This window comes from Emericellopsis cladophorae (genome assembly GCF_022114955.1).
Source record: "Emericellopsis cladophorae strain MUM 19.33 chromosome Unknown NODE_64_length_119800_cov_120_522489, whole genome shotgun sequence".
In the NCBI taxonomy this organism is placed as follows: Eukaryota; Fungi; Ascomycota; class Sordariomycetes; order Hypocreales; family Bionectriaceae; genus Emericellopsis; species Emericellopsis cladophorae.
The window spans coordinates 52,311-70,338 of record NW_026250989.1 but is presented as its reverse complement, the minus strand read 5'-3'; the positions used below and the strand labels follow the sequence as shown (position 1 = coordinate 70,338).

The window sequence follows — 18,028 nt, the reverse complement described above, 5'->3', positions numbered from 1 at the left end:
CCCCATTCATCAGTGCAGGAGACCATTCTCCATACAAGCAACCAGCACTGCATTCCTTGCCATGTGACAAATGGTACCAGTGGCATATTGGGCAGCCAGAGCCACATTGATGAAAGGGCAATTGCTCGAAACGACTTTGTGCTGGCAAAGTGCAATAATCGAGAGAATCACCGCAGCTGTTTCGTATTATTATGAAAGAGGTTGTACGGGGTACAGGGGCGATCGGTCAACTGTGACATCTCAATCTGTGCGGACGCATCGCATCGTCAGGAAAGGTGCTCAATGCTACGGCAAGAGGACGTTAACTTAATAATAGATGCACGGGTTGGTGATGGGGAAAGCGGCCAGAGACACACGTGGTAAGCACGCGTCAAGGACTGTGTGAGGCCAGGGCTCTTGAAGCATACGATTGCGCTCACTCACAACTTCCCATGACGACACGTTCTTTTCTGACCACAAAAACCCCTAAAGTTGGGCACACCAAGTACTTTAATAAAAGGCGGGCTGACGTGGTGAGTAAGGCATGACATGTTCATTTGCTAGGGTAGGTAAACCCGCCTCTCGATGAGCAGCCGTCATGCTGGACCAAGTGCTCGAGGGCCGATCCTTTGGAGCTCCCCATCCATAGCATTCAATCCACGTCCAAGCTGTGGCACGGTCAGCCCGTCGCGCACAAGATTACGGCATGGCGCGGAGCATCAACTCGGGCAACTCGGTATACTTGCTGGCCGCCGTTGAGCGGCCCATCGGAGACTAACCGATTCTCTCGCAGTAGTGGTGGCTTCGTGCGCACCCCCCTCATCTGCACGTGTCGACGACATCTCCCTCCAGTCCTCCGCCCGTGACAAGACGGTATAGCTGACGCTAGGGCCATTGTCATTTTTACCGCCTTTGAAGCTCATCAATACTCGTTCAGCAGTTTCTCGTCATCTCCATCTCCGGGAGTGACACCCGAGTCCGGACCCCAATCCCGACTGCACGGTCAATGACTGAGAGAAGTATTTCCGGATCTCGCCGACGCTGTCGCCCCGCTGATAAGCTCAGCTAGATCTCTTCTCACGCCCTGCGTGATAGACAGACGAGTCTCGCGACTTTCAACACCCACTGTTGCACCCGTGATCCGCTTCCATCATGTCTTTGAGCCAAACCGAACCCCCACGGACCAGCCTCCGGCTGGCCTCCGGGAACGGCCCCATCACCCGGTCTGTCCTCCGCAGCCCACTCCGTGACGCCCAACCCGCTGAGATCCCCGTCATCGACGTGGCAGACGCCTTCAGCTCGTCCTTGGAGAAACGCAAGGCTGTGGCCGCCCAGATCCGTGACGCGGCCACGACGTCGGGCTTCTTCTACATTGCCAACCACGGCATCCCTACCAATGTCACCGATGGCGCCTACCAGGCCTGCCTCGACTTCTTCCGCCAGGACGCCGACGTCAAGATGGACGCCTGGGAGCGCAAGAGCCGGTACTTCAACGGGTACAAGCCCCCCGGCTCGCAGCGCATCAACAAGTCGGAGAGCATCGACTGCCGCGAGACCTTTAGCTGGACGTACGACCCTCGCTACGACCCCAATGTCGAAGACGTCGACGCCATCCCCGAGGCCGCGAGACGATTCCTCCGCATGGAGGACTTTCACTGGGACGCCACAGCCAACAAGCCGCACTTTAAGGAGGCCATTGTGCAGTACTGGCGATCATGCCTCGCCCTCGCGCGTGTGCTCATACGGTCCTTTGCGTTGTCTCTCGACTTGCCCGAGGCCTACTTTGATTCCAAATTCGCGTACCCCGACGCGGCCCTCGCTCTCAACTACTACCCGCCTCTTCCTGCGCCGCTAGAGAGTGGCAAAGACGACGCCCAGACACACGTGTCCATCGGCTCGCACACCGACTTTCAGCTCTTCACCATGCTCTGGCAGGACGACGTGGGCGGCCTGCAGGTCCTCAGCCGCGAGGGCCAGTGGCTCCGCGCCGTGCCCATCCCAGGCACGTTTGTGGTCAACATGGCCGACTACATGCAGCGCATCACCAACGACCGGTACGTGAGCACGGTGCACCGGGCGCAGAACTGGAGTGCGCGGGAGCGTGTCAGCATGCCCTTCTTCTTCGGCTTTGGGCTCCACGAGAGCTGTGCGGTCGTGGAGAGCTGTGTTGGGGAGGGCGAGAGGCCCCGGTACGAGGAGATGGGGTGCGACGACTGGGTGAAGAGGCGCGCGCGCGCTATGCACAAGGTTGGCTCGGATGACGAGGATGATGGGTAGGGGGGTGGTCGCGGTTCTTCACTATCGGTTCAGAAATGGATACTGTGTCTGATATCTTGTGAGTTTGCCTTGGTCACCCGCTGTGGCCACAAGGGTATATACATTGGTCTGTGATTTTTCGTCAGCAGCCTTTTCGCCTCTCTGCAACTCATACACGCAGTCTACCCTGGCCTTGTCGTCGTCTAGAACCAGGATTGACATTCGAGAACTGGAGAAGCGTGTGCTGCCCCTTGACTGAGCCAGCCATCGCTTCCCACTCCGCTGCCACCTCGGAAGCCCGTCCATGCCTCCTCTCGTCGATTGCATCCGCCCATAGCCGGTTCCAACAGCGGAGATATGGCTGTCCAAGTGCCATGGCAGGCTCGTCGTCCCTATACACCAGAAATTCTTGGGTCGCAGCTCCACGGCCGGTAGAGTCACCCCATTGCATTTTCGCGACGCCGAGGACGGCAGGGACACCATCCGGATACATCGAGATTCGTAGGGGATCATCGGTACGACGTCGGCGCACCTCGAGGTCTAGGTCCCACGCCGACCTCGAGCTGATCAGATTGAAAATTAGACTAGGGTCCACGGTCGCGTTGACGGGCCTTGCCCCCTCGTATAGGCCTGGCCTCGATACCCAGGCCGTGACCCGCTTGCAAGGCTCAACGGGAACTATACAGATGTCCTTGTCGGGTGCAGTTTCGGTACGCGATTGCCTTGCGGCGGACACCCCCTTGGTATAAGTACCAGTATCGTGGCTTCCGACCACGGTGGGTGACTCTGCCGTGGTAGTCGCAGAAAGGGGGTTAACTATTGCACTGTCGACTCGATTCGCACTATTCTGCCCATGTTCCCTGGGATCTTCGAGTCCAGGTTTCTTCTCAGCATTGTCTCTGCTCCTTGTCTCGAGGGGATCAGGGTGGCGGGTGGTGGTGCTTGACTGTGCTGGCCTAGCATCACTCTGGCCGACCCGGTCCACCATCCTGAGCAAAGCGTGTATCGCGGATTGCAATTTTGCGTGGTTCATGTCCGGAAATATGTCGTCCGCTTGGGCCAGCCGCGCCTGTATCTTGGCCTGTCGCTTGAGATTCTTCAATTCGCGCCGCAGCCGCTTGCTGTCACACAGATTGCATTGGTCAGCTCACAGTTTCGGTTCAAGTGGCATTGTGCCACATCGGACTGAAGAACTGGACGTACTTTTCTGAATCCAGGCGCTCCTTGAATTTCAAGTCGGCTGTGCCTTGATAGTCACGTATATTCAGCTCGAGCGCGGCGCTGGTCATGATCAGAAGGAGACTGGTCTGTATCTGTTCGACGCCCTGGCGGTATCTCTCAAGCTCTGTTCTCAGATGGAAAAACCATCTGTACGCCTCCAAAAAGCTGAGTCTTGTCTGATTCACCCCGACCAGGGCCGGCTCAATCTCCTTTCGGCGCTCCGTGAGGTACGTGGCCGTCTCGTTGATGGATTTCAGTGTCCTGTCTTTTCGCAACTGGCGGAAGATAGGCAGCTCCCCGTTCTCTGGCTGGAGATCCTCCAAGCTCTGAATAGCAGATCGGATGGCGGTCGCGGCCACGCGTAGGTTGATGGCTGCGAAGCGCATCTCCCGCCCGGCGATCTTGCGACCGCGCGCCGCCGTATAGATGCGCCTAGAAAACTTGAGGAGCTGGCCCCCGAGTTCGTCTAGCGGGAAGAAACTCATGCCCAGGCCGGCCATCTTGACGTCTTTTGGAAGAGGGAAACGAACATGCTCTGGACAATGGCGAGATCCCCGCGCGACAGACAGCCAACTTATCAGGGTCGACCTGCAGATTGCGCATGCACCTGGTGATGCAGTTCGCACACAAGGCGTCCAGGCTGTGAAGCACAGCCGAGAGCAGCTATCGGAGGGGTTCCTACGCCTTCTGTATCCTCTGTGTTTCTACGCGTGTGTTTGCCCCCCGCGTCAACCTAGAAGAACGCCTGGGGCAATGTGGGCTCGGGAGAATGGCAGTGCTAGCAAGGAGTAGTTGTCTTCTCCATCGCGGCTATGTAGAAAGGAAAAGTCATTAATATCAGTCTAGCCTTATTCGTCCTCGACTCAGATAGCCTCGCCATTTACTGTACACTTTGACGCTTCGTCATCCTCACAGGAAAATCCTCGATGAGCCAAATCCCCTATCCTCATTAGCACACCGCAACAGAAGGGCCTTTGGGGCAACGTACCGCATTCTGAATGTGAACGGGTCGTTCAGGTCGCGTAAGAGCAAAGTCGAAGCGTCTCATGAGCTGTGCAGTCCGTCAGCCCGTACACTCGTCTCATCACTACCTCGGGGACATGAACTGCAACCTACCTCCACAAACACCTTGTTCAGCTCCATGAATGCCACCGACTTGCCAAGGCAGCCCCATTTCCCCGCCGAGAAGACGAGGTCCACGACGCCCGCCATGGCCGCCACGCGCTCCTTGTCGGCATCCAGCCAGCGCTCCGGGAGGAACAGCTCAGCGTCGTCCCCAAAGATCGTCTTGGAATGGTAGATGGCAAAGGGGGATGTGCCAATCTGCGTGCCGCCAGGGATGAACTTCCCATCAATCACATCGCCCTCGGGGGGCACCTGCTTGAAGAGGGGCCCAGCGGCTGGTGCCTTGATACGGAGACCTTCCTTGATGGCGGCCTGGAGGTACGGCAGGTTGCGCGCCTCGGCGTCTGTGATGGGCGAGGAGATGGTGCCGGCCTGGACACCGCTGTCGATTTCGTCCTGCAGCTTCCTGTACGCGGTCGGGTTGCTCAGGATGCTCAGCATCATGAGGCGGATGGTGGTGGCGGTGGTGTCGCTGCCCGCGACGACGTTGAGGAGGGACTCGCGGGAGGCCTCGTCCTGCGTCAGACCGTGGCGGATAAAGGAGCCCAGCATGTCGGGTCGCGAGACGGCATCTTCCTCGAAGCGCTCTGCGACCTTCCTGTTGGCCACCCTGATAGCATGTCAGTAGATGGATTGGTGTGCTGACAGAGAACAGCATACCCGATGAAGGCGCCAAAGCCGAGCTTGTCACTGGCCTTGGGCAGGAGACCCCTGAACAGGGGCGAGTGCAAGAGGGACACGAGGGAGGGGATGTTGCCGGCGAGGACGGCGACGGGGAAGAAGTCGCGGGTGATCTTGATAAAGTCGTAGACGTCGGCGTCCTGCTCCATGAAGCCAAAGGGGTGGCCAAAGGCGAGGTCGCTGATCACGTCGAGGGTGAAGTACTGGATCTTGCGTGCGAAATCGACAGGGCGGTATTGCTGGGGCGTGGACAGGTAGTTGGCCTCGAGCAGGCGCACGAGGCGCGCAATGTGCTCGTCGACGGTGCGTTCCATGGACTCGTTCTCCTTGCCGGAGTACTGCAGACGTTAACATTGCATTTGGCAGGTGACGCATGCAGATCATTCCGTATGCGCGCGTTGGGAGAGGATCAGCTTACGCCGGCGGCCATTTTGTTCCGGATCCTCATGTGCTCGTCATCGTCGCGCTGTGAGAAGAGGTGATCCTGGCCTGCTTGGAAGCGCAGTGCATTGTACCCTGTTTGTCAGTTCACGTACGAAGCGATGCACAAGCGCGGGTACGCATCCAGGTCGGGGAATGCCACGCGAATTGATCACACGAAAGATGGGGCTGAGTTTGCTTACATGGACCCCTCGTATATCGTGAGCGAACAGCCATCATCCGGCGCAGCAGTTCTGGGTCGTCGGTGGCCAGCTCATTGGGACCGATGCGCACGAGCGACCCTGTTGCTGGTCAGTCGACATTCTGACAAAGGCCAAGGGGAAGAAGGCGAAAACGCACCATATTCCTCATTCGCCTTCTGGATCGCGTACGGCTGCTCGCCTCTCAAAGAGTGCTTGACCATCCAGTACTTGGACAAGGCAGCCCAGAAGGGCCCGGGAACGTGGGAGAGGCGGTACCAGCTGCGCAGGGCGTCGACGAGGAGGATGGCTGCGGCGAGGCCCAGGGCGATGGCCACGAGGGCTGCGGGTGGCCACGAGGCATCGTTGCCTCGTGGACGGTGATCCATTGTTCGATTATGAATTATGATGAAATGCGACGGCAAGGCTAAGGCTGGCGGGCGGGCGCTTGTCTGTTGGCGCTTGTTGGTCGACAATGTGCCTACTGTGGTAAGACAAGCACCAGAACCGACAGTCTGGGTCAGTCCGTCCTCGAGCAGCTGCGAAGAAATGAGCTGACCAACAGTCTGCTGCAGGTAGCGTCGCAGCGACCGAGGAACGAGGTCCACCGACCACGAGCGTGCCCAATGGGATGTGTCGCGAGACACGGCACGCAGGCACGGCATGTCCATAATATCCTCCCCGGACGGCCGACGCAGCCAACCGTTGCGAGCGACGGCTGGAAGCCAAGACGGCCCGAGCCCTCATCACAGGCGCTCTGCCACGTTGGCCCGCATAACGTAATGAAAAGAATGAATGAATGAATGAATGAATGAAATCCGAGCCGAGATCGCTTGCTTACTGCCTTTGTGGGCGGCGACTCGGCGGATCCCAGGCAGGCAGGCAGGCAGGCAGGCAGGCAGGCAGGCCATGCTGACTACGTACGTACGTATCCGTACATTCCTTCTGTTGGCTGTTGGTCCGTCGTCTTTTGTCGTCGGCATCCAACACACGCACGCGCGCGCATCGATCGGATCAGATCCATCTGATTAATTGATTGATTTCGATGCCCCATCTCGCCCTGCGGCCCAATTGATTGATAACAAAATCGTCGTTGCATGGGAAGACCCCGCCAGACCGCAAGACGGAGCAGTAATGTGCTGAGCGCACGCAGCAGCACGGATCCCCATTGCTGCACTGACCTCGATCCCAAGGATACGACACATAGGTACAGACTGGACAGACTGGGACAATGCCAGCGCAGCCATCAAACAACGAGCCCCCGGGGCCTGTCGGCGATGCGACACCTCGTCCTTCCACCTCTCCTCCGCCTCCGCCTCCTCAGCAGCCAGCAGCGGCCGTCGTCGTCGTTGACGATGATGACGATGACGACCATGTTGATGACCCAACCCTGTCCGCCAACAACCCCACGGTTGAGATCCAGGGCTCCATTGTGCGTACACGCGACTCGCGCTCAATTGAATGATGACTGATGGAGCCAATGCTGATCACCACATCCACGTATGTAGGCTGCCGACAGCGCAGAGACAGACTCGGCTCTGGGTGCAGTGAGTTGAGCCCCCCGGTCGCATGACCGACGCTGAACGCATCACAATACTACCTTCGTACATGTGTGATCATGGACTGACTGATCGCCACCCAAGGAACTCGCATCCTCCGTCGCGTCGCTCTCGTCCAGCATCCTCCAGTACCAGCTCGAAAACGGGCGTAGCTATCACTCCCTCAGCCGCGGCAGTAAGCATTGTTGCAGAAGCTCTCCTCGACTTCGCATAGCATGTTGGCTGACCACTTGCAGAATATGTCCTCCCCAACGATGAGGTAATCCTCCATGCCTGCCTCGATCCATGTCTCTGTGGAATGCTCTGACTAACGACCCTGGCCTCCCCCGCAGATGGAGAATGAACGGTTAGGTGAGTGACGCTGCGCGCGACCCTGTCTCATCACATCCACCCCCCGGCCAACATACATGTACAATACTGCATCCGAATCCTGACGAGATGCGCAGACTTGCAACATGAATTGTACGTGCGCACCTGCCAGGGTATCCTGGCGCTGTGCCCAAAGGGACAGGGAGCGCAGCGCGTGCTGGACATGGGTACCGGCACTGGACAATGGGCCATTGACTTTGGTGAGTCTCCTATTGTCTGCTGCATGTACTATCAATCGTGCTGACCTGACCACAGCCGATCTACATCCCGATGCCGAGGTGGGTGCCCGTATCTGGAATGTCTGTCGATATCCTGCTCACCAACTCTAGGTCATTGGCGTCGATCTCAGTCCCATCCAGCCAGACTTGTATGTCGACGTCCTTGCCTCTCTGTACAAGGCTAACAAAGCCCATGTAGCGTGCCCCCAAATCTCGTCTTTGAGATTGACGACCTGGAAAAGGAGTGGACATGGACCACCCGGTTCGATTTCATCTTTGCGCGCATGATGCTCGGCTGTTTCCAGGATCTCCCCGGCATGATCAAGGTCGCCTACGATAACCTCGAGCCCGGCGGCTACCTTGAGCTCCAGGACATGGCCCTGCCCGCCCTCTCGGACGACGGCACCCTCGACCCAGACAGCCACCTCGCCAAGTGGTGCAAGGCCTGCCTCGACGCCGGCGAGAATCTCGGCCGCCCCGTCTTCCCCGTCACCGAGTACAAAAACTACCTCGCCGCCGCTGGCTTTGAGGACATTGTCGAGGTTCAGAAGAAGTGGCCTACCAATACCTGGCCCCGCGAGCGGGAGCACAAGGAGCTCGGTGCCTGGGCGTACGCCAACATCGCCGGTGGGCTTGATGGGCTCTCGCTCGCTCACTTTACGCGTGGCTTGGGTTGGACACCCGAGGAGACGCGCGTCTTTTGCGCTGAGGTCCGCAAGGACCTGAAGAATCCAAAGATTCACGCCTACTGGCCCATGTACGTTCCTGTCTCGCTTGTTTGTGTCTCGTTAGCTAATCAGTCCGCCTGCCAGCTATTTTGTGTACGGGCGGAAACCACTGCGTCCACGGTATTGATGATGGGCATCCAAAATGTAGCTACAAGCCCCAGCGTTTTAATAATCACTTTGATTCTATTCTCGAGATTTGGGGGGTGACTAACTGGGTTTATTCTGGGCCTGGAGTTGACAGTCTGCCTGCTTCAACGGCCCTCTTCGAGCGTCTCGCCAGGTATTATATCTACTGTGAGCATACCCCCTAGTACCGACAGCAACCCCCATGCTTCTTCAGCGGATGGTCATCGACAAACTGCAATATCTGAGGCGTGGCGTCAAACCCAGCCACCGCCCCTTCGTCCTCCCCCTCCCATATCGCGTGCTACATGTGTAAGGCGTCGTGTGTGTGCGGATCGAAGGGGATCTCAAGATCATGTGGCGCCTCGCAGACGTCAACGTCGGTGTAGAAACATCCCGATACGTTTATCAGGGTTTCATGAACCCCCGTGGTATGACAGCACTAGTGGCGCTGGGTTCCCGATGGCATACTCTCCGAAGGGGAACAGAAAATATCGCCTGCCGTCAACCGTGCCGTTGTGGAAGCTACCGGGTGCATGTGTCTAGCCATCGGGGAGTCCTTGCAAGTGGCAGCCTGATGAAGAAGGCCTTACGCTGCTGCCAGGGACGATATGGCTCGCAAGGCCAGAATCTGACAAAAGAGCATTTTGACAGAAACTGGCAAGGGAGTCGATGTGTTCCCTGTGTGAGTGGGCTGAGTGGTCTGTCAGTTAGTAGTAATCATACCAGAAACGGCTCCTCGTCACCCATCCTCGCACACATCGGGCCCAAGGGCCATCATATACATGTAGCGATGAGTCTACATGGGTCTCCAAAGCACTAGAGTAGCATGCGTCGTCACATTGCGCCATTGGTCTGCGCCGGGGACATGAAGACAACCCATTGTATGGGGCACACTACTGCGCGATGCCCCTGATGCGGCAGCCTCGGTGTTGTTGTTGTTGGACAAACGGCACTCGCAAGCAGGATGCGGACGCAGCGAGGCTTCCAACGGCAGCGAATTGTTACTCCTAGTGTCTCCGTTCGTTTCTCCTTAAGGACATATCTACGAGTAAGCTTATGCCTCCTCCCGAGACTGCCTCCGCAGTCCAGTGCGCATACGCAGACGGTCACATCCGCATCTGTCTCTAGTCCAAGAGACCCCACCGTTAGCGGATCTCTGTCACTGGTTTTGACGACTGTGGAAATACTCCTCACCAAAGTCATCCAAAGCCAGCAAGGCCAGCCAACCAACGAGTGGTTTTGGGCATCGACTAATGATGGAGTGTCGGCCAGCGCGGAACGCTAGACCCGGCAGCGTGCGACCATCAGTCGCTTGTAGTCGTCCATTGACTACACACTACCGCACGTCATGTTGGTCTAGTAAAGCCTTGGTCATGCACTTGAATCCGTCGATCGCCGCTGTGTATCTTGGCGAATATGGACTGGTACGTCACGATATGTCATGACATAGGTAACTTAGTTTCATCGAAATGGGATTGATCAGTACGCCGGACTTCCCTAATTCCCGGTCTTAGATTCAGTCCTCCTTTTCCTTTCACGTTCAACCTAATCTTCAAGCCTTAGTCTGTCTCATCATCGTCCTGATACTATTGTTTGAATTAATGCAGAGCCACGGCGTACATCTACAAATTTACATGTAGTTTGGCTGACTCGCATACAGAAAAAAGCCTCCTTCCTCAATTAGTGTCAATGCTGCGCAGCCCAGAACAGATTGTGGGGGCGCTGTGAGGTTAATTGTGACCTATGGCCTGCCCCGAGAAGCTCTCACAAGGCTTTCCACGGTCAAGGGTCGTTTCCAATGGGGGAAAAGACGTGCAGATTGCAACGTGCCAAGAAGAGCGGGCACCCTGGCCACTTGGCTCGGCTGACGTCTCTCGTTTGGATATGCACCTTGGCTCTGCACCTTGTTCCTGGGCAATGCTACAATCCTTCGAGAATAGCCTTCTATCTCCAGAATGTGGACCTATGTCTCGGTCCCGAGATGCTGGCTCGGGAGCGAAGGTGTCTTCTCAGGTCAGCGAAAGAGCGGGGATTATCGTGACCGGTCACTGGCGCAACACACTCCCTCTTGCAGAAAAGAGCCGCTCCGAATGAGAAAGTCAATCGTTGGCGCCGCATGCCGGGTCATAGCATTGAATCATCAAATATGAACGAGAGACGTGGTGCTGGCCTTGTAAAGGCTCTATAAAAGGACCTCGTGAGGCACCTAACAGTCCTAGAGAACACTATAACTCTAACAAGTTTAACTTTGACCTACTTTCCACCTGAATCGTTTATCATCGAATCCAATCACTCCTCCTTCTCTTCAAATTCATAGAGACAGCGATTCTCGACTCACTAGTCAATCTTCGACCTACATTCACCATGTACTCTATGAACCACCTCACCAGCGCCCTCCTGATGGCGACCTCCGTCCTCGCAGCGCCTCAGCCTGAGATGTACGTTACCCCGTCACATGTAAAAGCTACGCTAATAAGTGATCTAGGATCGAAAAGCGCCACCCTGTGGACTTTGTGGGCGCCTGCGAGATGTTCAGACCCGCTCCAAATGAGCTTGGTCTCCTGACCGCTGGCGGCGTCGAGCTCGCCTGGGACGGCAACAACCTTGGTAACAAAGCCTCGGATAAGGCTGCCGTCTTGTTCGACCCCAACTGCAACATCATCTCATCAACTCATTGGCGACCTATGAGCCCAGGGTTCAGCATTGAATGGACTTGGGACGAGGGCCTGGTTATCAGCGCCAAGACCCCCTGGATTGGCTACGATATCACTCCGCCGACAATCTGGGTCAATGGCGAAGAGCCTTACAAGCTTTGCATGGATACGCAGCATAAGATGAACGGCCTTAATGCCGGAGACTGGCGCTCTTGTAACTTCCAGCACAACGGCCTTTATGGTGGCTTAGATGTCTTGTAAAAGCCTGGCTGTGTTCAAGACCCATCTTACATCAGAATGTGTGCAAGAGATACTATTTCGCTTGCTACTTTGGTGATAGGATGCAGTTCATTCAAACATAGGGATTCTATTATTTAGAATACTTGAAAAAAAGACATGAAATCGGGTCTAAAAATTGCGGATTCATAGACAGAGACTTAATCGAGAACACGCGTTGCACCCTCCTCCTGGGATAGCTTAGCGTGCTTGGCGTACTTGCTTACGAGCCTCATCTGTATCTGCCAATAGTCAACTGAGCCATCTAACAGGGTTGAGCAGACTTACGCCGGGTGTCTCCCACAACCGCCTTGCTACCGTGTCATCGACCGCCGCCCAGCCAGCGTCGCCCACTACTACGTCACCTGATAGGGATGCACCAAGGCAGCATCGGGAGACCAGCCCTTACCGATCATGTCGCGTCTTAGTCAACGAGGCGGTCCCTGAAAGACAGGCTGGCCTCGAGGTAGCTCCTGGCAATCTGCGCGAGTCCATTCACGGCCATGAGGCTGAGGTATTCGACCGAAATGCTAGCTCATTGGGCGACTGCGACCTGGGACGTGGGGAATCTCAAGAGACTTTCCATAGGTATGATAACACAGTGGGGGCTCGGCGATCCGTTGTCTGGCCGAAGGAAACCCCTGCCAGGCAGTGGACAGAGCTCTCAGTCAGTAGAAAGCTTGATGCGCGACGCAAAAAGCAATGTCCCGCTTACATCTGATGCCACGCTGGCTAGGGACTCTTGCGGTGTGGATGATGGGTCCCCCTAATCGACAATGTAAAACTGCTATCTTTGCAAGCTACCAAGAGTGACCGCTTCCCCATGCGAGGTACAAGTGTGTTTGGTACAACGGCAAGGCAACGTTTCAACTTGAGTTCTCCAGGGAAATTTCGTGTGTCGCCCGTGCGGCTCAGAATTCATCACGAAGCAGCGCCTGGCTATCGTTGAGTAGTAAAAGCGCGGAAGTCCGAAGGCAAACATGGGCGGCCAAACGTCCGTGGAGTTTACAAAGGGCAGCTTGAAGTAACCTGGTCCCAACCAGGCTGATGATGTAGGTCTCTACACCGTGAAACGAATGCTTGCTCTGTGGAAGAAGGGTTTCTACTTTTTACAATGGTCCGATGACACCAACGTCGTGGGAGCCAAAAGAGGAACATTCTCGACAAGCAAATACTCCGTGACTTTGAGACAACATACAAGGGGTATGATGGCTGGATTGATAAACTGGATTCACGGTCTGGAGCTGGCAAACGTCAATATCTATTGCATTGACTTGCTTGGTCGAGCTTGGTGAGCCCTTTTACTTTTCGCGTAGGAAGCATAGCATAGAGAATCGTAACAAGTGCAAGCATCTCTATGAGCTTACCCCCCTGGACGAGATTGTATGGGATTTGGACTGAATCTAGCATGGCATTGGCCCGGGTAGTTGACGTGCGCCTTTTGAGCACTACACACAGCTGGCGCCGCTCAAATTTGCACCAAAACTCCAGCTGAAGTAGGAATAGAATGCCCATCAGAAGTAGTACCACTAATGATGCTCTTGTTTCCGGAGGACATCCAGGCTGCGCCCGCATTTGACGAGATGATCAACGCCCGTGTGCCCATGTGGCTCTATTGTATTGTTATTTTCAGTCTGACTTCTGGTCATTTCAAGAGTGAATACAAACCGTGGTGCCAACCTGTGCTCACTCTACGATGCCTACCCATGCCCAGCCCAGCCTCAGCTTCAGCTTCAGTCCTTTTCCGAAGAACCTCTGCTCTCATCTCCTGTCCACCGTCGAGGGTCTAGTGGCGCATTGTACGTCCATCTGCATCCGAAGTAGCTGTATCTGCCCCTTTCTCGACCAGGAGCCGTACTATAGCCTCGCAGCACCGGTATATGACCAATGAAAGAGCTGTGTTTCCTTCCTGATCTTGGGCGTTGATATGTGCCCCATTGCCAACGAGAAGTCGGGCTCTAGCCTCATGCCCCCACAGTGATGCCGACGTAGGTGTTGTACGTCCTTCCAGATTTTCGATCATAGCATCCGCCCCTTTTTCAATCAGAAGCCGCGCTGTAGCCCCGTGACCGTGAATTGTAGCTAACATGGGTGGCGACAATCCTGCCTGACCCTGTGCACCAATATCCATCCCTCGTTGGACAAGAATCCATGAGGAACCCTATTTTCGTCGGAGTGATCGAGTTCCCTTTTGACACTACCGTTCGGGTCTGACCTGACCCACTCTGGATCAAGGCCTTCATGATGCCATGGCTCCCCTGTTGAACGGCCCACGCCAACGGGGTCTGATACTTGTAGCCAATCAGATCGTCTCGATATTTAAACCTCCAGGAATATATACGCCATCGACGATTGCGCAGGGGAAGCCGAGAAGCGCAGCTACAGCATTCTTATGACATTGGGCTAAAGCAGCAAAAAGAGGACAGCCATAGCGTTTCTCACTGACATAGGTGGTAGCATCTCCCTTCACCACTGCCCGAATGAGGCTACTCATCCCTATGTCTGCTAGAACAAAAATCGTAGTTGCATGCCGATCGTATCGCCGCGAACGGGCGCTTTCCAACTTGTTGATCAACTTGGTACCCGCCGAAGCAAAGAAGCAAGACAAGAACTCATCTTGGGGAAGTACGGCCGCCGTAGTGTTGGTATGGTGGAGGACGTGCTGGGCGGTGTATTCCAGGAAAGAGTATTCTTTGGTCGCGGAGGGAGCCTGACTGTCTCCGTTCTCGAGCCTGTCGATCGCGGCTCGTGCCTGAGGGTGATTGAGATACGTAGTATGGCACAATTTGAGTCTCGTAGCTGGGGCCTTCCTATTCAAAGCCGAGGCCAGGCCAAAGGTTCTGGAGGCCTTTATCTTTGACTAAAAAGTCCAGCACCAATTCGTGGATAGACTTCACCGTTGGTGGCTTTGCATTGGTAATTCCAGCGAGTCCCTTGGAGGAACTCGTGACGATCTGAGTGCAGTCATTCATCTCTGTGGTGTCTGGGAACTCGGCAAAGACTTGGTTGTACCCGTTCAACAGACTTGCCCACAAGGCGTGGCGGAACTCTGTTGGACTTAGGGGTCTCTTGGCGCAAAGTATCTGGAGGACGCAGAGCAAGAGCCACTCTGCTCTGTCTCGATCGCGTTTCAGCGTGCTTCTAAAGAGTTCGATTAGTTTGGCAGAGATTGCCGCGAGTCTCGCTCTAAGAGCGAGGGCGTTGCGGCTGCTCTCTATATTCAGCAATTCCACCACTAGCACGACCCACTTAAAGATACTAGAAGTCCTTCCTAGAATCTATCACTGCAGATCTTTTAAGAAGAGACTTATTATTGATTCGTAGGTAGCTTCTGACGTAGTGCGCTAATTCTTCCGTATGCCTTTGTTTATCTTCGAGGGCGAAAAGAATACGATAGCTAATATGGATATATAGGTATGGCCGACTGAGCTCCTTTAGCACGGAAAAGTCCGGGTAGCCTTACTGGTTTCGCGGAATAATGTCAACGTCGTCTACACCCCCCTCTGGGACATGAACTGCCTCGTCACTCAATTGCCATACATTACTGAATACTACAATGAACACGTACACATAGTGGGAATCATCTCATTAAACTCATTATCATCTATCAGAAGTGAAATATCTTTCCACCAACGAATGATTAATCAAAAATCCCACTCCTTCTCTCGCATCCGCTTGTCCTTGCCAGACCGCTTACAGCAGGGCAACGACACCAGCTACGAGGAGAGCAGCAGCAGAGCCGCCGACCTTGTTCGCCGCACCGGGGATGGGTGCGGGCACACCAGGTGTGGTGCTGGGCTGCTCGACGGGAGGCTGAGCGGTGGGCTCAGGCTGCTCAGGCTGCTCAGGCTCCTTGGTAGGCACGGGCTGCTCAGGCTGCTCAGGCTGCTCGGGTTGCTCGGGCTGCTCAGGCTGCTCGGGTTGCTCGGGCTGCTCAGGCTGCTCAGGCTGCTCAGGCTGCTCAGGCTGCTCGGGCTGCTCGGGCTGCTCGGGCTGCTCGGGCTGCTCAGGCTGCTCAGGCTGCTCGGGCTGCTCGGGCTGCTCGGGCTGCTCAGGCTGCTCAGGCTGCTCAGGCTGCTCAGGTTGCTCAGGCTGCTCGGGCTGCTCAGGCTCCTTGGTAGGCACGGGCTCGACGGGGCGAGTGACAGTGCAGGGGCAGTCAGTGATGGTGAGCGTGGTGGGCTCGGTGACTGTGTAGGTCTGGGTGCCGTGAGTGACGGTGGTGGGCTCAGGGCAGTAAGTGGTGATGGCCGTGACCGTCTCCGTAGTGTAGGTAGTGTGCTCACTGGGGGCGGAGGTGGCGGTGTTCGTGGGATGCTCCGAGCAGGCGGTAGGCTCAACTAGAGTGCCGTTGTTGTTGAAGGGGTTGAAGCCCAAGCACTCGGCGAAGTTGGAGGCGCAGGTAGACTTGTTGGAGCCGGGAGTGACCTGGCACTTGCGGTAGGCGTCAGTGCAGTCCTCAGCACACTCGTCCTTGTCAGGGGTCTCAGTGTGGGTAGGCTCAGGGACCGGCGTGGTCGAGCAGGCGGTGGGCTCTTCGTACTCGCCCTCGTAAGGGTTGTAGCCGAGACATTCGGCGTACTGGGCCGCGCACCATGACTTGTTGGAGTGAGGGGCGGTGACACACTTGTTGTGGGCGTCGGTACACGCGGCGGCGCACTCGTCCACAGCAGGGCCAGTGGGTGTGGGCAGGGGAGTGACGGGTGTGGTGATGGTGCAGGGGCAGTCAGTGATGGTGAGCGTGGTGGGCTCGGTCACAGTGTAGGTCTTGGTGCCGTGAGTGAGGGTGGTGGGCTCAGGGCAGTAGGTGGTGATGGCCGTGACCGTCTCCGTGGTGTACGTCACGTGGTCACTGACGGCGGAGGTGGTGGTGTTGCTGTACTTGTGGGCGGCAGCAGAACCAGCGAGGGCGCCCACGAGGGCGACACGCATGTCGGCAATCATGTTTGTGGTGGGTTGCGTCTGTTTCAGTGCAAATATGAGCGAGTGTAAGTGCACGTGTGTAGCGACTGACTGTTAAACAACGGTTGGAGAGGAGAGGTAAGAGAAACTGTCGGAGAGTGGGAAGAGACCTGCGTCTTAAATGGCTGCTCGCACCATCAGGCTCTTTCTTGTTTACCCACAATCCGACGGGATAAGCACTGGACAGGTTCCTGGACTCGATCTGATCATTGACTGTGGTGATACGAGCCTGACCGTGACTGGAGCCGCAGACGACAGTTGCTGGGCGCCCCACAGGCCGATACGAGCGTGTTTTCTTAGCTTGAAGTTTCCCGTCCTCCGGGTTGGCTCGCCCTGGAAAAGTTCCGTAAAATGACCTCATGCTGAGGACTGCCAAGGCGATTGCCGACCGGCCGAGGATCCGGAGTGGGCTCGAATACGGGGTTTTGTTCTCAGAGGGCCAGGGGGGTTGGTCGCGGTTGCCAGGATGTTGCCTGGCAGTGCGTGCTGCTTCTGTGTTATGACAATCAATCATGCTGATGCCGCGTTCCAGGATGAGAGTCATGTGTATCCTTGGGCCCTGCGTTTAGCTCCAAAGTCAATTGGAGAAAAACATCGCAACGAGCTTGCTTGGTGACTGCAGCGCTGTCAGCTTATGGGCGTTCGTGGCAGCAACTGGTGGTCAGCCCGTCAGCCAGCCAAGCCGTCTTCGTATGGTTTCTTGCGGATTCGATCGCGATTCGTCTGGACGTGGAATCGCTGCCGCCTGGTGACTGGTCGGGCAGAACGTCCGTCGCTCAACAGCTTGCCCGCACCTCTTGGCCATGGAGTCGTGGTGGGTGCATGACACAACATGCCCATAATTCGCCATGGAGTCGTGGTGGGTGCATGACCCAACATGGCCATAATTTGGCCTGTCCCTGCCCAGTTTAGCGTTCCGCGCTGGCCGATACTCCGTCATCAGTCGATGCCCAAACCACTCTCACTGGTTGGCTGGCCTTGCTGGCTTTGGCTACTGACTCTTATGGTGAGGAATATTTTCCACGGTCGTCAAAGCAGGACATCAAGATCCGCTAACGGTGGGTTAGAAATTCGGCTGCCCTTGCAGATATTGTTCCTAGTGCTTTTCGCAAGTGGATTAATCGAGTAAGCGCAGGCGACTGGAATGGAAGAGTCTAAAAAAAGACGACGACGGACTTCGCTCGGCTTACGTCCGCCTACCCTGTACATTACCCAGCTACGACGTTGCATGCGCCACGGTGCGGCTGGATTAAG

General features: G+C 56.0%; 5 protein-coding genes across 5 annotated transcripts; 3 read left to right on the top strand and 2 right to left on the bottom strand.

Moving 5' to 3' along the window:
- Nucleotides 1-1,131: 1,131 nt before the first annotated feature.
- Nucleotides 1,132-2,256, top strand: J7T54_003386 (2OG-Fe(II)oxygenase; the record flags this gene model as incomplete). Its single annotated transcript, XM_051509564.1, has 1 exon — nt 1,132-2,256. One exon carries the CDS (start codon nt 1,132-1,134, stop codon nt 2,254-2,256), a length of 1,125 nt encoding a protein of 374 aa, XP_051359463.1.
- Nucleotides 2,257-2,404: 148 nt separating this feature from the next.
- J7T54_003385 (Cytochrome P450) lies at nt 2,405-6,271 on the bottom strand (the record flags this gene model as incomplete). The annotated part of the gene is made up of 8 exons (XM_051509563.1): nt 2,405-3,356; nt 3,415-3,956; nt 4,445-4,507; nt 4,573-5,191; nt 5,242-5,600; nt 5,681-5,778; nt 5,886-5,984; nt 6,043-6,271. The coding sequence occupies 8 exons, from the start codon at nt 6,269-6,271 to the stop codon at nt 2,405-2,407; spliced, it is 2,961 nt and encodes a 986-aa protein (XP_051359462.1).
- Nucleotides 6,272-7,113: 842 nt separating this feature from the next.
- On the top strand, nt 7,114-8,883 carry J7T54_003384 (uncharacterized protein; the record flags this gene model as incomplete). Its single annotated transcript, XM_051509562.1, has 10 exons — nt 7,114-7,314; nt 7,391-7,429; nt 7,526-7,616; nt 7,678-7,700; nt 7,774-7,792; nt 7,888-8,010; nt 8,066-8,088; nt 8,140-8,177; nt 8,228-8,785; nt 8,841-8,883. 10 exons carry the CDS (start codon nt 7,114-7,116, stop codon nt 8,881-8,883), a joined length of 1,158 nt encoding a protein of 385 aa, XP_051359461.1.
- Nucleotides 8,884-11,246: 2,363 nt separating this feature from the next.
- On the top strand, nt 11,247-11,797 carry J7T54_003383 (uncharacterized protein; the record flags this gene model as incomplete). Its single annotated transcript, XM_051509561.1, has 2 exons — nt 11,247-11,320; nt 11,368-11,797. 2 exons carry the CDS (start codon nt 11,247-11,249, stop codon nt 11,795-11,797), a joined length of 504 nt encoding a protein of 167 aa, XP_051359460.1.
- Nucleotides 11,798-15,505: 3,708 nt separating this feature from the next.
- Nucleotides 15,506-16,756, bottom strand: J7T54_003382 (cell wall glycoprotein; the record flags this gene model as incomplete). The annotated part of the gene is made up of 1 exon (XM_051509560.1): nt 15,506-16,756. One exon carries the CDS (start codon nt 16,754-16,756, stop codon nt 15,506-15,508), a length of 1,251 nt encoding a protein of 416 aa, XP_051359459.1.
- Nucleotides 16,757-18,028: the final 1,272 nt, after the last annotated feature.